The sequence below is a fragment of the Pomacea canaliculata genome, linkage group LG5 (genome assembly GCF_003073045.1).
Source record: "Pomacea canaliculata isolate SZHN2017 linkage group LG5, ASM307304v1, whole genome shotgun sequence".
Taxonomy (NCBI): domain Eukaryota; kingdom Metazoa; phylum Mollusca; class Gastropoda; order Architaenioglossa; family Ampullariidae; genus Pomacea; species Pomacea canaliculata.
In genome coordinates, this window is record NC_037594.1 from 392,353 (window position 1) to 409,565 (window position 17,213).

The following is a 17,213-nucleotide window of genomic DNA, read 5'->3' on the forward strand; positions in this document are numbered from 1 at the left end:
GTATGTAGATCACACCACACACCACACACCACACACCACACCACACCACACACCACACACCACACACCCTGTATGTAGACCACACCACACCACACACCACACCACTAACCAACAACACATGGAGTACACAGACTACGTCACATCCACCAGCACACCCTGTGTGTAGACCACACCACAGCCCATGTGTCACAACACGTGTACTACACCCAGGCAGACTATGGCAGCGCCTACTAACACAACTAAACTGGAATGGTTGTGCCCTAGTCTTGGAATGTTCTATCGTTGGCCTGACAGTGGCATACAAACAACAATTACTTTGATTGAGAAATCAATGGCACCTAGTGTTAAGTACGTCACGTGATCGCTTATTGGGGTCATAGGCCACAGGTAGACACATGTCACAAGTGGACTGGCACTGGAAGTGTAGTTTATTTACAGATTAAAAATAGACACTATTCCTAAATGACCCCAGGTACAGGTCAGATGTCACCACAGGGTCGTTACCGCCGCGTGTCACGGGTTGTGGCGAGTGTTTGAATGTGTGCACAGCACGTGTGCCGTCCACGTCAGTGCAACGTGATGATAACGTCGTCTTGACGTCAAAGATCGACTGGACGGTGTGACAGCCTGATGAGCAATCAGACTCGCTGACCTCCTCAGTCGTCATCTTGACATCTCTATGTTCATTCAGACGTAGACAGAAGAAGAAATGTATGTCGCTGTCCTAGTGAAGAAGTCGGCGGTACTCGGTCTCGGCACTTGCACTGAGAGGAGACAAGTACACCTGTGTACACCTGTGAGAGATGACAGGTGACTCCAGGCTTATCTCTGACACCGCGTGTACCCAGACCTCAGTCTGTCACAACAACTGTGAGACATGAAGACACAGGGCGTGTTGGTGCTGCTGCTTGTTGTCACAGGACTGTCAGGTAGAGTACAACAATAGTTGTCACAGTTGTAATACTGTACAACTAACAGTACAATAGTGGTAATAGAGTACAACTCACAGTACAATAGTGGTAATAGAGTACAACAATGGTACAATAGTTGTAATAGAGTACAACTCACAGTACAATAGTGGTAATAGAGTACAACTCACAGTACAATAGTGGTAATAGAGTACAACAATGGTACAATAGTTGTAATAGAGTACAACTCACAGTACAATAGTGGTAATAGAGTACAACAATGGTACAATAGTTGTAATAGAGTACAACTCACAGTAGAATAGTTGTAATAGAGTACAACTCACAGTACAATAGTGGTAATAGAGTACAACAATGGTACAATAGTTGTCACAGTTGTAATAGAGTACAACTCACAGTACAATAGTTATAATAGAGTACAACTCACAGTACAATAGTTGTAATAGAGTACAACTCACAGTACAATAGTTGTAATAGAGTACAACTCACAGTACAATAGTTGTCACAGTTGTAATACTGTACAACTAACAGTACAATAGTGGTAATAGAGTACAACTCACAGTACAATAGTGGTAATAGAGTACAACTCACAGTAGAATAGTTGTAATAGAGTACAACTCACAGTACAATAGTGGTAATAGAGTACAACTCACAGTAGAATAGTTGTAATAGAGTACAACTCACAGTACAATAGTGGTAATAGAGTACAACTCACAGTAGAATAGTTGTAATAGAGTACAACTCACAGTACAATAGTTGTAATAGAGTACAACTCACAGTAGAATAGTTGTAATAGAGTACAACTCACAGTACAATAGTTGTAATAGAGTACAACTCACAGTAGAATAGTTGTAATAGAGTACAACTCACAGTACAATAGTGGTAATAGAGTACAACTCACAGTAGAATAGTTGTAATAGAGTACAACTCACAGTACAATAGTTGTAATAGAGTACAACTCACAGTAGAATAGTTGTAATAGAGTACAACTCATGGTACAATAGTTGTAATAGAGTACAACTCACAGTACAATAGTTGTCACAGTTGTAATAGTTGTAATACAACTCACAGTACAATAGTTGTAATAGAGTACAGCAATGGTACAATAGTTGTAATAGAGTACAACTCACAGTACAATAGTGGTAATAGAGTACAACTCACAGTAGAATAGTTGTAATAGAGTACAACTCACAGTACAATAGTTGTCACAGTTGTAATAGTTGTAATACAACTCACAGTACAATAGTTGTAATAGAGTACAGCAATGGTACAATAGTTGTAATAGAGTACAACTCACAGTACAATAGTGGTAATAGAGTACAACTCACAGTAGAATAGTTGTAATAGAGTACAACTCACAGTACAATAGTTGTCACAGTTGTAATAGTTGTAATACAACTCACAGTACAATAGTTGTAATAGAGTACAACTCACAGTACAATAGTTGTCACAGTTGTAATAGTTGTAATACAACTCACAGTACAATAGTTGTAATAGAGTACAACTCACAATACAATATTTGTCACAGTTGTAATAGAGTACAACTCATGGTTACTGACTCACGAGCTACCGGCCAGTAGACGGTCACATGACATGTAGGTGTGGACACGTCATGGCTTGTGTGGACTCGTGTTGTTTGTCCTTTTGTCTCTAACTCCTTCCCTCTATCTTCTCTTTTTCTGAACCTATGAATTGTTAAATACTAAGGCACGCAATCCACTGAATGAGATTTCATGTGTAAAAGATGTTTGAACTTCGTCCCCAGAGCAGCAATGCCCGAGGTCCTGGACACAGCGGGACGAGTCCTGCTACGTGGTGCTGGACCGCGTGGTCACGTGGCTTAGCGCGCGGGTACGGCGAGGCTGTGGTCACTCCTACAGATACACTCCTGTGATTCTGTACTTATCAATACACGCTATATATATATATCTCAATCACACTAACAAACGCACTGTGTGATTATACATCACACGAACAAACACACTGTGATTATGTAAACACACATGTCGCGCTCACAACCAGCATTATACGGGTAGATAAGTAGCTTATACCTACCCCTATGTAGCAGCAATTTGATTTGTGTATGAAGTACGGACATTGTATCATTAATGCTGACCACTACTTGTCCCGGCTTGAGTGCTTTCTAAGGGTGAGTGAAGGCAGCCAGTGTGTCCGCTTGGTAGTGCTGACCACTCACTCATTGTGCGTGTTGGTGTAGGACAGTAACAGTAACTCCTTCAGTACAAGTTCTAATACACAAAGCACAATGAATGTCTTCAAGTGGAAAATTAACCAACAACAAATGTCTGGTATAGACTTCACTGGAAGTAGGGACACCACACTGTGAGTAGCCAGTAGTCAGGGAGAGTAGTGATCTACACAAACATGAGTTCCAGTCCTTGTTTGAGTTTACTGCTACTGATACATTGGTACATGTCATCAACTAGTCTCTCAATGTTTAGCTACTGCTCGAGATAGTTGAGCTTGTCATGCTTACAAAGTAGTTCTTTGTACTTATCACCTGCTCATCTCACTCACAACAGTCTTCATGCTCTCACCTCTTTAGGAGTTTTGTGAGGCGGTTGGAGGTCATCTGGTGGAAGTAGAAAGTGCTGACGAAAATAACTTTCTTCTCAACATGTTGAAGACTCATGGAGGTGAGTACATCACTCGAAAAGCTGAGATAGAGACAGAAGAAGAGGAAGTTAACTGCTGAGCAAATAGGCATAAGAAGGAGGCAGTAGGTGAAGGTAGACCCGCAACTTTCCACTTTGTGTGAAATAAGGTCGACATTTCTGTGGCTCACTTTTTTTTTTGGGGGGGGGGGGGCGGGGAAGGGCGATTTCCGTCTCTTTCTTTGCTCACCTTTCTGATGGGCCTGACAGACAAACTACTGAACTTGTCCTTTGACTGATGCCGGTCGTTGGGAGGAGGGGACAGCACGTGGATACACCCGGCAGCTCAGGCCCCACCTGTGTCCTACGTTGAAGGACAGTCTTTGGTGTCAGATAACAAGGAAACAGGCGACACCGCTCGACTACTGGTGTGTGGCAGCCATGCTTCATACAAAGCCAGTGGCTTCATGTTCCCCGTCATACAAAGCCAGTGGCTTCATATTCCCCGTCATACAAAGCCAGTGGTTTCATGTTTCCCGTCATACAAAGCCAGTGGCTTTATGTTCCCCGTCATACAAAGCCAGTGGCTTCATGTTCCCCGTCATACAAAGCCAGTGGCTTCATGTTCCCCGTCATACAAAGCCAGTGGCTTTATGTTCCCGTCATACAAAGCCAGCGGTGCTGGGAGCAGCCTCCTCAGGCCCTTGTTTTGAAATGCACGGACCCTCTCCCCTCCCAAGGCAGTGACGGTGACTGGACTGGTGTCGGTGTCGGTCTCCCTTCTGTAAGCCTTCGATCTGTTAGTCTACTGGTGAGGTCTTGCAGTTCTCTATCAGATCGATGTCGTCTGCAAATCGACTTTCCACCAATGGAAATAGAAGTGTCATAGTCCTCGAGGGTTTCATACGCAATGTTTTCCAAAAAAATGTTGAGCAGTGGTCAGTCTAGCTTCTTGAAAGTGTAGAATAATCACACCTTAGTGTTTAGCTAAACTTTTTTATTGCAGGTTGAAAATGCAGTATCTCAGTATTTCAAGTTCATTATTACGCAATATATTTGGGCTCCTCACCCATCCTGCACCAAAGAACATTTGAGACTGCGATTTGTCCATTGTGTGCTAGAGTTACTGGCAAAATCTTTGTGGTGTGTACAAGTGTTGACTGTCGATGTTTTAACTCAGCCATTGTGTTACCAAGTGACTGGCGCCTGGATCGGTCTGGAGGATATCATAGAGGAGGGACGATTCGTGTGGACGACGAGCCAGAAGGAGGCCTCCTTCACCAACTGGTCCACTGGTGAACCCGATGATCTTCAAGGACAGGACTGTGTGTGGATGACCAACACCTCGCCCTTCACCCCCGGCGCCTGGGATGATGCGGACTGCGCCTCCTATCAAGTGCACGCTGTGTGCGAACAGTGAGTGCTTTGGTTATTGCATCATTGCTACACAGCAGTATGTTTATTACACTGTTACACATGTTTATTACACTGCTACACAGCAATATGTTTACACTGCTACACAGCAGTATGTTTATACACTGCTACACATGTTTATTACACTGCTACACAGCAGTATGTTTATTATACTGCTACACAACAATATGTTTACACTGCTACACAGCAATGTTTATTATACTGCTACACAGCAATATGTTTACACTGCTACACAACAATATGTTTATTATACTGCTACACATGTTTACTACACTGCTACACAGCAGTATGTTTATTATACTGCTACACAGCAATATGTTTACATTGCTACACAGCAATATGTTTATTATACTGCTACACATGTTTATTACACTGCTACACAGCAGTATGTTTATTATACTGCTACACATGTTTACTACACTGCTACACAGCAGTATGTTTATTATACTGCTACACAGCAATATGTTTACATTGCTACACAGCAATATGTTTATTATACTGCTACACATGTTTATTACACTGCTACACAGCAGTATGTTTATTACATTGCTACACAACAATATGTTTACATTGCTACACAGCAGTATGTTTATTACACTGCTACACAGCAATATGTTTACATTGCTACACAACAATATGTTTATTATACTGCTACACAACAATATGTTTACATTGCTACACAGCCATGTTTATACTGCTACACATATGTTTACACTGCTACACAGCAATATGTTATTATACTGCTACACATGTTTACTACACTGCTACACAGCAGTATGTTTATTATACTGCTACACAGCAATATGTTTACATTGCTACACAGCAATATGTTTATTATACTGCTACACATGTTTATTACACTGCTACACAGCAGTATGTTTATTATACTGCTACACATGTTTACTACACTGCTACACAGCAGTATGTTTATTATACTGCTACACAGCAATATGTTTACATGCTACACAGCAATATGTTATATACTGCTACACATGTTTATTACACTGCTACACAGCAGTATGTTTATTACATGTACACAACAATATGTACATGCTACACAGCAGTATGTTTATTACAACACAGCAATATGTTTACATTGCTACACACAATATGTTATTATACTGCTACACAGCAATATGTTTACACTGCTACACAGCATATGTTTATACACTGCTACACATGTTTATTACACTGCTACACAGCAGTATGTTTATTATACTGCTACACAACAATATGTTCACTGCTACACAGCAATGTTTATCTGCTACACAGCAATATGTTTACACTGCTACACACAATATGTTTATTATACTGCTACACATGTACTACACTGCTACACAGCAGTATGTTTATTATACTGCTACACAGCACATTGCTACACAGCAATATGTTTATTATACTGCTACACATGTTTATTACACTGCTACACAGCAGTATGTTCTACACATGTTTACTACACTGCTACACAGCAGTATGTTTATTATACTGCTACACAGCAATATGTTTACATTGCTACACAGCAATATGTTATTATACTGCTACACAATTACACTGCTACACAGCAGTATGTTTATTACATTGCTACACAACAATATGTTTACATTGCTACACAGCAGTATGTTTATTACACTGCTACACAGCAATATGTTTACATTGCTACACAACAATATGTTTATTATACTGCTACACAACAATATGTTTACATTGCTACACAGCCATGTTTATTATACTGCTACACAGCAATATGTTTACACTGCTACACAACAATATGTTTATTATACTGCTACACATGTTTACTACACTGCTACACAGCAGTATGTTTATTATACTGCTACACAGCAATATGTTTACATTGCTACACAGCAATATGTTTATTATACTGCTACACATGTTTATTACACTGCTACACAGCAGTATGTTTATTATACTGCTACACATGTTTACTACACTGCTACACAGCAGTATGTTTATTATACTGCTACACAGCAATATGTTTACATTGCTACACAGCAATATGTTTATTATACTGCTACACATGTTTATTACACTGCTACACAGCAGTATGTTTATTACATTGCTACACAACAATATGTTTACATTGCTACACAGCAGTATGTTTATTACACTGCTACACAGCAATATGTTTACATTGCTACACAGCAATATGTTTATTATACTGCTACACAGCAGTATGTTTACACTGCTACAAACATTGCTACACAGCAATATGTTTGTTATACTGCTACACAGCAGTATGTTTACACTGCTACAAACATTGCTACACAGCAATATGTTTATTACACACATGTTGCAGACAACATGTTGCTGTTTGGCTGTGTGCGCACACATAGGTCCGTGTGTGCATGTGTGTGTGTGTGTGGCTGTGTTTCTGTGTGTGTGTGTGTGCATGTGTGTGATTGTGTTTCTGTGTGTGTGTCTGAGTGTGCATATGTGTGTCTGTGTGTGTGTGTGTGTGTGTGAGATTGTGTTTCTGTGTGTGTAAGAAGTGATTGGATGAAGGAAGTGTCTGTATGTGCGCGCTCTTGCCGGCCTGTTTACCTATGTGCACAGCATAACAAGTGCTTATGTGTAAGGTGACACTTGATGACTACAGGATCCTGACATGTCAGGAAAGGACTACAACTCTGTCAATCATGTTGCAGGTCCATTCAGGGTTAGTCTACGACAATCACAAGAAATGCACTTCCGTGCATGCAACACCAATGTCATGATCGTGTCATTCTTGTGACGAACGTGTGTTGATACATCACACAAGTATCGAATAAAAGTACGTTCCAACATTCACATATGTTTATTCGATGCTTTATGGTTTATCTAAAATGTAATATTACTACTATTAATTAATATTAATACATTTGTTACACGTGGCTGCACAAGACAACAATGCTAGCTGGCAGTCAATCATACAAGAAACAAGAACTTGACAAAAACATGAACTCAGTGCATGGATGTGGAGTCAGCTGAATAAACATTTTAGTCAAACATGATTATTTTTTCAAGAGATGGGTTTTGAAAGCTTAAAATGTAGACACAGTATAAATTTCAGTTTATAAGTTTTAAATTTAAACAGTTTAAAATTCCAAACAGGGGTCTGCTAGAGGCCTATTAGGGTCTGTGGGAGGTCTGTAGGAGGACTGTGGGAGAGGTCTGTGAGAGGTCAGTGTGATAGGTCTGTGAGCGGTCAGTGTGATAGGTCTGTGAGAGGTCAGTGTGATAGGTCTGTGAGCGGTCAGTGCGAGAGGTCTGTGAGAGGTCTGTGAGAGGTCAGTGTGAGAGGTCTGTGAGAGGTCTGTGAGAGGTCTGTGAGAGCTGTGAGAGGTCTGTGAGAGGTCTGTGAGAGGTCTGTAGAGGTCTGTGAGAGGTCTGTGAGAGGTCTGTGAGAGGTCAGTGCGAGAGGTCTGTGAGAGGTCTGTGAGAGGTCAGTGTGAGAGGTCTGTGAGAGGTCTGTGAGAGGTCAGTGTGAGAGGTCTGTGAGAGGTCTGTGAGAGGTCTGTGTGATAGGTCTGTAGGAGGTCTGTGAGAGGTCTGTAGGAGGTCTGTGAGAGGTCTGTGAGAGGTCTGTGAGAGGTCAGTGTGATAGGTCTGTAGGAGGTCTGTGAGAGGTCTGTGTGAGAGGTCTGTGAGAGGTCTGTGGAGGTCAGTGGAGAGGTCTGTGGGAGAGGTCAGTGTGAGAGGTCTGTGAGAGGTCTGTGAGAGGTCAGTGTGATAGGTCTGTGAGAGGTCTGTGAGAGGTCAGTGTGAGAGGTCTGTGAGAGGTCTGTGAGAGGTCTGTGAGAGGTCTGTGAGAGGTCTGTAGGAGGTCTGTGAGAGGTCTGTAGAGAGGTCTGTGAGAGGTCTGTGAGAGATCTGTGAGAGATCTGTGAGGTCTGTAGGAGGTCTGTGAGAGGTCAGTGGGAGGTCTGTGGGAGGTCTGTGAGAGTGTAACGATTCCCGATTCGCCTGAAAGAAGAAGAGTGTGTTAAATGTGTTTGCGAGCGCGTGTAAACATCTGCATGTAAACCACGCTCGCCGCACTCTTCTTACCTTTTTCAACAAAAAGGTCCGGCCAGCGATTAACACATTTAATGTTTTAGAAATTAAGTAGTGAAGAAATGTAGATGAGACAAAATAAAACACTACTCCCTCAGCGTCAACCCCTTCCTACAGTTATCAGGCGGGCTGGCGAGATGACTGACTGGACCAGCAGGTTATTTCCGACGAATTATTTGACGCAGATCGTGAGACTAAGGTGATTAAAGCCGTATCGGCGAAGATGTTATATTCCGAGTGAATTAATTACTACACCACACTCATACATATGATAATCCTCCACTGGAAAAAGCGTTGGATATACGTTGAAGGCAGTCAACACACACTGTTTACTCTCCAACTTCTTGATCCCGACTGTGTCGAGAAACGTTAGAAACACCAAGTTAACTCATCCTTTTTCTCCTCCTGACCAATCAGGCACCCTTAGCGACCAGGTAACTAGGACGACCTCCTAACAGTCTTTCTTGGAGACTGTGCCAACCAATCATAAGTACTACATGGCTTCTCCCTCCATTGACTACTGTCGCCCTAGTTACGCTGTGCTAAGCTCTTTTACGTCATTCCATACATGACGTAAGAGAATGAGTCACACAGAGCCGCGTCAGCGCTCGCGCGACTGTTCTTCACTGACCACAAGGAGAATAAAAATGAATCTAACTAGATTCGCCTGAATCGCGAATCGTTACATAGAGGTCTGTGAGAGGTCTGTGAGAGGTCTGTGAGAGGTCTATAGGAGGTATGTGAGAGGTCTGTGAAAGGTCTGTGAGGTCTGTGGGAGGTCTGTGAAAGGTCTGTGAGGTCTGTGGGAGGTCTGTGAGAGGTCTGTGAGGTCTGTAGGAGGTCTGTGGGAGGCACACACTCACACCTGTACTTGTCCTGCCATCGTAGGTCGACTGTTGCAGCAGGTGTACTCTGTGCAAGGAATAACGTCCATAGGTCTAGTGCCTTCAGTATGACAGCAATACATGTGACAATAATAACAACATTCTAAAGAGCTCTCGAGACTAAACTTTGAACATATGTGGTAGAGACATGCGCACGTGACACATTCATATCACCTGCAAAAGTCTGGTGTAAGCATGACAAGTCCAACTAACGGACACTGACGGACACTGACAAGCACTGACACACACTGTCACACACTGGCACACACTGGTGGACACTGGCACACACTGGCAGACACTGTCACACACTGTCACACACTGGCACACACTGGCAGACACTGGCACACACTGGCAGACACTGTCACACACTGGCACACACTGGCACACACTGACACACACTGTCACACACTGGCACACACTGGCAGACACTGATGGTAACTAATGGCAACTGCCCCTCTCACAGACCTCTGGGAATCTGAAGGCGGTAACTAGAGAATGCTGCAGCGAGCTTGAGATGGAAAGAAAAAGAAGCAAAAGACACGCCGAGGTTAAAGGGCAAATAGCGGGTAGAGGATCCCCTCTACACTCTACCTCTACACCCAGCCTCATGTCCGACAGTCTCACCACCTGGGTGTCTGGAGGACACGTGCGGGGAGTGGATGAACAGCCACAGGCGCTGCTCAGTACACACAGCACGTGCAGGAACCACTCAGCTGTGAGCAGCCACACAGCACGCGCTCTCCGGCCGGCGATACGCTGCGCACTCAGGCGTGTCCTCTGGCGAGGAGTGCAGACCCTGTGGTAGGGTTTAGCTGGACCATGATGACTAGGGGCCGGCTGTTCATCTGACCCTCAAAAGAGGGGCGATGTGTGTCAAGCGTGTAAGGAGCCCTAGTTGTACCAAACCTGTGGATGCTGAAGACAGAATGTTTTAAAAGCAAAATTCTTAAAATAAATCTTAAACAATGCTGCTCCCGGGTGCTAGAAGTTTGGTCCGCAAGTGGAAGTGGGCACTGTAAATGTCATAACCTCAGGATTTGCCTTTAGCCGATCGACATCTCGCCCACAACCACATCTCCACCACCGGCGTGCACGCTCGTTGGGATGCACTTGATGTGGAGGCTGATGCAAATGAAGGGGTTTGGGTCTTTATTGAATTTCCTTGGGCTCTTAGCGCAGATTAACATATCTGCTCCATGCCATCAGCATCGCAAGGAGAAACATGAGAGTCGGGGGAAACGTGAAGATACACTCAGCGTTTGACACAAATACATTTTGTAGCTCAGCGACAGTCGCACGACATGTTTCTCAAACTTCAAACTGTTGTAAAGAAGCAAATTTACAAACCTGTTCCACGGATCCCTGCGATGTCAGTGAGGAGCGTCGCACAACCGCCAACGACAACTGTGCTAGAGATGTGGGCTAGAGATGTGGGCTAGAGATGTGGGCTAGAGATGTGGGCAAGAGATGTGGGCTAGAGATGTGGGCTAGACATGTGGGCTAGAGATGTGGGCTAGAGATGTGGGCAAGAGATGTGGGCTAGAGATGTGGGCTAGAGATGTGGGCAAGAGATGTGGGCTAGAGATGTGGGTTAGAGATGTGGGCTAGAGATGTGGGCAAGAGATGTGGGCTAGAGATGTGGGTTAGAGATGTGGGCTAGAGATGTGGGCTAGAGATGTGGGTTAGAGATGTGGGCTAGAGATGTGGGCTTGAGATGTGGGCAAGAGATGTGGGCTAGAGATGTGGGGCTAGAGATGTGGGTTAGAGATGTGGGTTAGAGATGTGGGCTAGAGATGTGGGCTTGAGATGTGGGCAAGAGATGTGGGCTAGAAATGTGGGCAAGAGATGTGAGCTAGAGATGTGGGCAAGAGATGTGGGCTTGAGATGTGGGCAAGAGATGTGGGCTAGAGATGTGGGCTAGAGATGTGGGCTAGAGATGTGGGCTAGAGATGTGGGCTAGATATGTGGGCAAGAGATGTGGGCTAGAGATGTGGGCTTGAGATGTGTGCTAGAGATGTGGGCTAGAGATGTGGACTTGAGATGTTTTCTCTTATTTCAAACAGTTTCAGTGTTTACATTGTAAGCCTACGCTGTGCTGTGTCTGTAACACTGATTATCTCAACAGATCGCAAGCTGTGAAGGGTTGTTAAACTTAGAAATGTGTTGTGCAGCTGGCCCCAGGCGTACAGTTTACACTAAAACTCTTCTGCATTTGTTGTCTTCAGTCCGCTGGCTAAGTTCATGACCATCACAGCGAAGTACGAAGGACATTCGCTGTTTACACAAGCAGACTGATGGATGGGTGGACAGCTGAACGGATAAATCAGAGAAAGTTCGAAAGTTCATACTAACAACATTAGTTGGACATGTGATATTATGCAGTGTATAATAACGGCTTGCCATTCTGTATGTGAAGTCCCCCCCCCCCCACACACACACAGTGTCCTCCAGTGACAGGACGCACGTCTGTGTGTGACCTCACTGACCCTCCCAATGTAAAAACAGAAAGCAATCTCGCCCCAGTAATGTCCTGATAGAAGCACCGTGCAAGCCATGCCACCCACCCGACTGTAACATCGATAAATCTGCTGCACTGATGACGGGGGAAGGGGAAGGCAGCAGGAGAGGTTGCCGGAGGTGGTACAGGCGGCGCTGTAGTCGCTGGCCGGCAGCAGCAGTGTTTCGCCGTATAATGGCGGCCGGCAGAAGCCTAGTTAGCGGCCCAACAATCGGCTTCGCCAGACCATTAGACGCAAAATGTCCGAAATGGAGACGACACACACACACTGGACAGGAAGGACGAGAAGCGATCTTCATTAGCTGGCGGTGAGTGTGGTGCTGGGCGGCAAGACGGACGCAGTCCACAGGAGCCGCTGCACCCCGAGTAGCCGCATCTCGCCGGCTGCCGCGCTCGCTCCATCCATCACAAGCTGCAGCAGTTGCACGGGGCTAGCCTCTTAACCAGTCATGATCTCTGTGCATGTCTGCTGTACACATCTACTCTCAGGACTATTCTCTACTTTCACCTCACGCCTCACCTGCTAACTGCTACTTCCATAAATGAGTCTCGCGTCCCTCGTAGTAGCTACCATGCCTGACATCGCAATTACTGGCAGTAATGAGGTCAGTAATGAGGCAGTAATGAGGTCACTATGTGCTCAGTTCAGAAGTTGCAGGTCAGAAGTCACGAAACATTACGTGTACGTCAGCCAATCGGCGCCAGTAGTAAAGAAAAGGTCAGCAATGTCAGATCGCGGACGTCTAGAGGTGGACTGCTGTCTGTCTGCCGAGACCAACACTTAGTCTCTTGCCAAGTTTTCCGCTGTTAGTCTCGGCGTGCCTGAACAATGAAAGGGACTAAACCGGAAGCTTTGTATACACCTGCCTCGTCTTAGTAGCTAACTGGAAAAAATGGTCACGCCATGTAGTAATCCTAGCTCGTGGTCTGACAGACGGGTTTCATGGCGATTAATGTTAGACCATCTCCTTACGGGTCAACGACCGCGTCACACGGGGCATGGAACTCGGCCACATAGGGGCGCCACTTGCCTCACACGTCGTTGGTGTAGCCACTAGGCTGTCCACATCTACACTGTGATCGAAACGGTCGGCCATGTGAGCGATGAGAGTTGAAGTCACGTTTTCGCTGAGCAGGTCGAGGGCTTTGTGCTCCTAACGAGTCAGTGCACCTCTTCTTTCCTCGTGCAGACAGTCTCATGTCCTTTCGATGATGGATGTCCTTTGTGACATTGTTTCTGTGACATTTGGATTGCTGATACGAAAGATTTTGCACGGTGGTTATATTCGTTTGATTTAATTAATGATAAAATCGTTGTATAAAGATTGGTGGTAAAATGGAATGAGTCACACATTTACTAGTTTGTGCTTTGTTTACTGAATGCCAGTTTTGCATAATTGTATTAGGAAGTAGCAGACGATGGGTGTGAAGGAGTACTCAGTGTTTGGAGAGAGAATACCTGGCCACATACGTGCCGATCGTGTGAGGCTGGTTTACTGGGTGGCAGTCATGTACCCGGACTTGCATGATGGCCGGACTCCTTGTGGTAACACTCGCTCGCTAGCTTCTATGTCGGCTTTTATTCTTGTATTAGTTTCAACATCACGTGTCTGAAGGTCGCTTAGAGACACATCAACGTCACGCCACGAAACACGTGACACTCTCTGGCACTAGGGTCACTCAGTACAGTTCCATACGTCACTACAACCGTTGGCTGCTGCAGAACGTGTGACGCGCTGTGCCGGCGAACACACGCATGCAGACAGACAGACAGACAGACAGACAGACAGACAGACAGACAGACAGACAGACAGACAGACAGACAGACAGACAGACAGGCACGCGCGCGATCATGCAAGCACGAGCCAACAGGTGCACTAGCACAAGAGGGAGCCACAAGGATGCTGGCTCCTCGAGATGATGATGATGATGATGATGATGATGATGATGATGATGATGATGATGATGATGATGATGATGATGATGATGATGATGATGATGATGATGATTTGTAATGCGCAGGTATCCATTCCGAAGAATGCTCATTGCGCAGAAAAAAGAACAAATGAAGAACAAATAAAGTGAACAAATATATAAAACATCAGGAAAAGTAAAAAATATAGACAGAAGTGTTTCTTGGTTGTTTAAGACTGGTTTGAAAGAAACAGATTGGTCTTCAGTTTTTTGCAAAACGTGGTTGGTGAGGTGATGGTGGAGAGTGACGAGGGCAGAGCATTCCACAGCTTAGGTGCCGCGTGTTGGAAGGCCCTGGCTCCAGTGCGCTTCTTGTTGGTGTCTGTCACTGCAGGAGACAGAAGTGTGACTGGGAGCCTGAGTGCAGGCCACGTGACGGCTGGTACGGAGGAACTATTTCTTGTAAATAGTCAGGAGCAGTTTTAGACATGCAGGACTGGGCAATGGAAAGTACTTACATTATCGCTACACATCGACATCGTCAATAGTTACATCGACATCGTCAGTTGCTACATCGACATCGTCAGTTGCACTACATTGACCAGATCATTGTAATTCTAGTGCAATTGGGCTTCTTTTTTTTTAATATTCTAAATGTTTATTGTCGCCGATCTTCTATTATCTATTTTGTGTTTTTTATGTGCTTGGTAATCATTTCTTTCTGCTGCATGCTTAAACTTCATTTTGAAAAATTCAAGTAAATTTCGTATTGTGTTCTAATCCCTCTTTGTAAGGTATTTTGAACATCCAATCAGTTAATAAATCCCTTCCCCACATCATCACTGTGTCTGTCAGTCCCTAGTGCACACGTGGTGGACTATCGTCTGCTTTCACTACACGGATCCTAAGAGCACAGAAGACATCTTTGAGACAAGATGCGTTTTCTTTCTGTTTGAGAAGTGTCCCACTCAGGCTGCCATACAGACGCCGGCGGGAGGAGCGCGTGGCATGCTGGGTAAGTGTGAAGTCTGCGGCAGCACAGCACAGGGCACCGGGTAGATTCCATACTTCCAGGTTAAAAATGTTTTTAAAGGAATTTTAACAGGGTGGGAAGGCCTAATTAGCCAGCTACACCCCTAGCAGCTGAGGACTGGTCGCTTGAAGCGCGGGCGATGAGTACTACTCAGCTGATGAGGTTTCACTCAGTGCATCAAGACAGTTATTTACACTGGAGGTACACTGCTGGGTGTCTGTACTCGTGATAGAATGCTCTTACAATGAGTCAGACTGTGACTTTCATAAATAAGTGGCGAGTCAGGGAATGTAAAAGCACAGTCAGAGACTGGTGTGTGGTCAGACTGGGAGGACATTAGTAAGAACAGGTAGCAATCCTCCGACATCACACTCACCGCCCAACCTGGGGGCAGCAGTGCAGGCTGTCATACACCGCGAGCTTACATCTCAAAAGCAAACAAGGGTCAGAGTGCAGCATCACACCGGTAACTGGCCATAAAGTGTCTGATCACACACACACATTCATCTCCCGCACACTCACTCTAACACACTCACACACTCAAACACACTCACACTCTGTCTCATTCCCACTCTCTCTGTCTCTGTTACATACACTCATATACACTCACACACACTCAAACACTCTCACACACTGTCTCATTCCCACTCTCTCTGTCACATACACTCACATACACTCACACTCACTCAAACACACTCACACACTGTCTCATTCCCACTCTCTCACTCTGTCACATACACTTACATACACTCACACGCACTCAAACACACGCTTATCTGTCAGTTAAACGATACAGAACTAACAGAGTCCTGTCCTGGCTACAGTGCACTCACTGACCTGCTGGTGGGTACGAAGCCACCCTGCTACCCGAGTGGCTGGAGTGATGGCCGTGCTAGTGACAAAGACCACAGACGGATGTCAACAACAAACTAACCATACGATGTTTAAAGCAGATAATGTTTATAACTCACTTATAGAGAAGCAGATTTGGAAACATCAATTTTAGAACACCAATTGAAGCTCTAATAAATGTTTACACATACATAACAACACAACAAATATTTAAAATATTGGAACAACTTTACGGAGCTGAGGGTTAGAAGGATTAGAGTTACGTGGAGTCTCGACAGTCGCATGTTGACAAGAAGAGAGACACTCAACTGTTGAAGCAAACCTTGCAAAAAACAAAACAAAACAAACAAAAAAGAAGCAGTGAACATCCTATCTGTCAACATAAATAAACATCAGCAAATGATAAGGCAAGTAAACATGAAAGTGAAAAAAGTAAACAGCAAGTTAATGAGTTGAGACAAATTAACACAAATAAACAATAAACATCTGACGATAATGGGGTTGTATAATTTAAAAGGTGAGAAACTGTGAATGCACAGCACTGTGGGTGTAGAAAGGAGGCAAACAGGAGCCAGCAGGGATGAGGAGAACATGGCGGTGAAGATGGTCGACATAAACCGCTTTCTTGTTGTAGAAGAGATCATTGCCCTTTGACCTTAGCACAGAGGCTGTGTTCATTACTGGCAGCGATTGTAATTCTTTTCATCTCTCTGCACATTCTGTGGTGTAGCTGAGGCGTCCCCACAGCAGTAGCCTGGTGCTAATGATGCATGCAGCGGATAAGTGGTATCTTTCTGCTGCACGTCGGATGGAATGCCACCCGGAGGTGCGGGGGCGCTTGACGACAATCAACAGCACAACACCGCGTGAACCACTCACCACATGCTGCTGGGTGCTGCTTCACATTCTGCTGCTCAGCGTCTCGCTTCCTTTTCCAAGGGAAGGTGGCGGGGGGATGTTGAAATGGGAGGACTGGGAGGCCCGCCG

At 44.7% G+C, this 17,213-nt stretch overlaps 1 protein-coding gene across 1 annotated transcript; it reads left to right on the forward strand.

Annotated features, from left to right (window-relative positions):
* Positions 1-780: 780 nt before the first annotated feature.
* On the forward strand, positions 781-7,780 carry LOC112565255 (low affinity immunoglobulin epsilon Fc receptor-like). The gene is made up of 5 exons (XM_025240618.1): positions 781-929; positions 2,692-2,777; positions 3,493-3,583; positions 4,738-4,957; positions 7,639-7,780. Exons 1-5 carry the CDS (start codon positions 878-880, stop codon positions 7,652-7,654), a joined length of 465 nt encoding a protein of 154 aa, XP_025096403.1. The 5' UTR covers positions 781-877; the 3' UTR covers positions 7,655-7,780.
* The last annotated feature ends 9,433 nt before the right edge of the window (positions 7,781-17,213 follow it).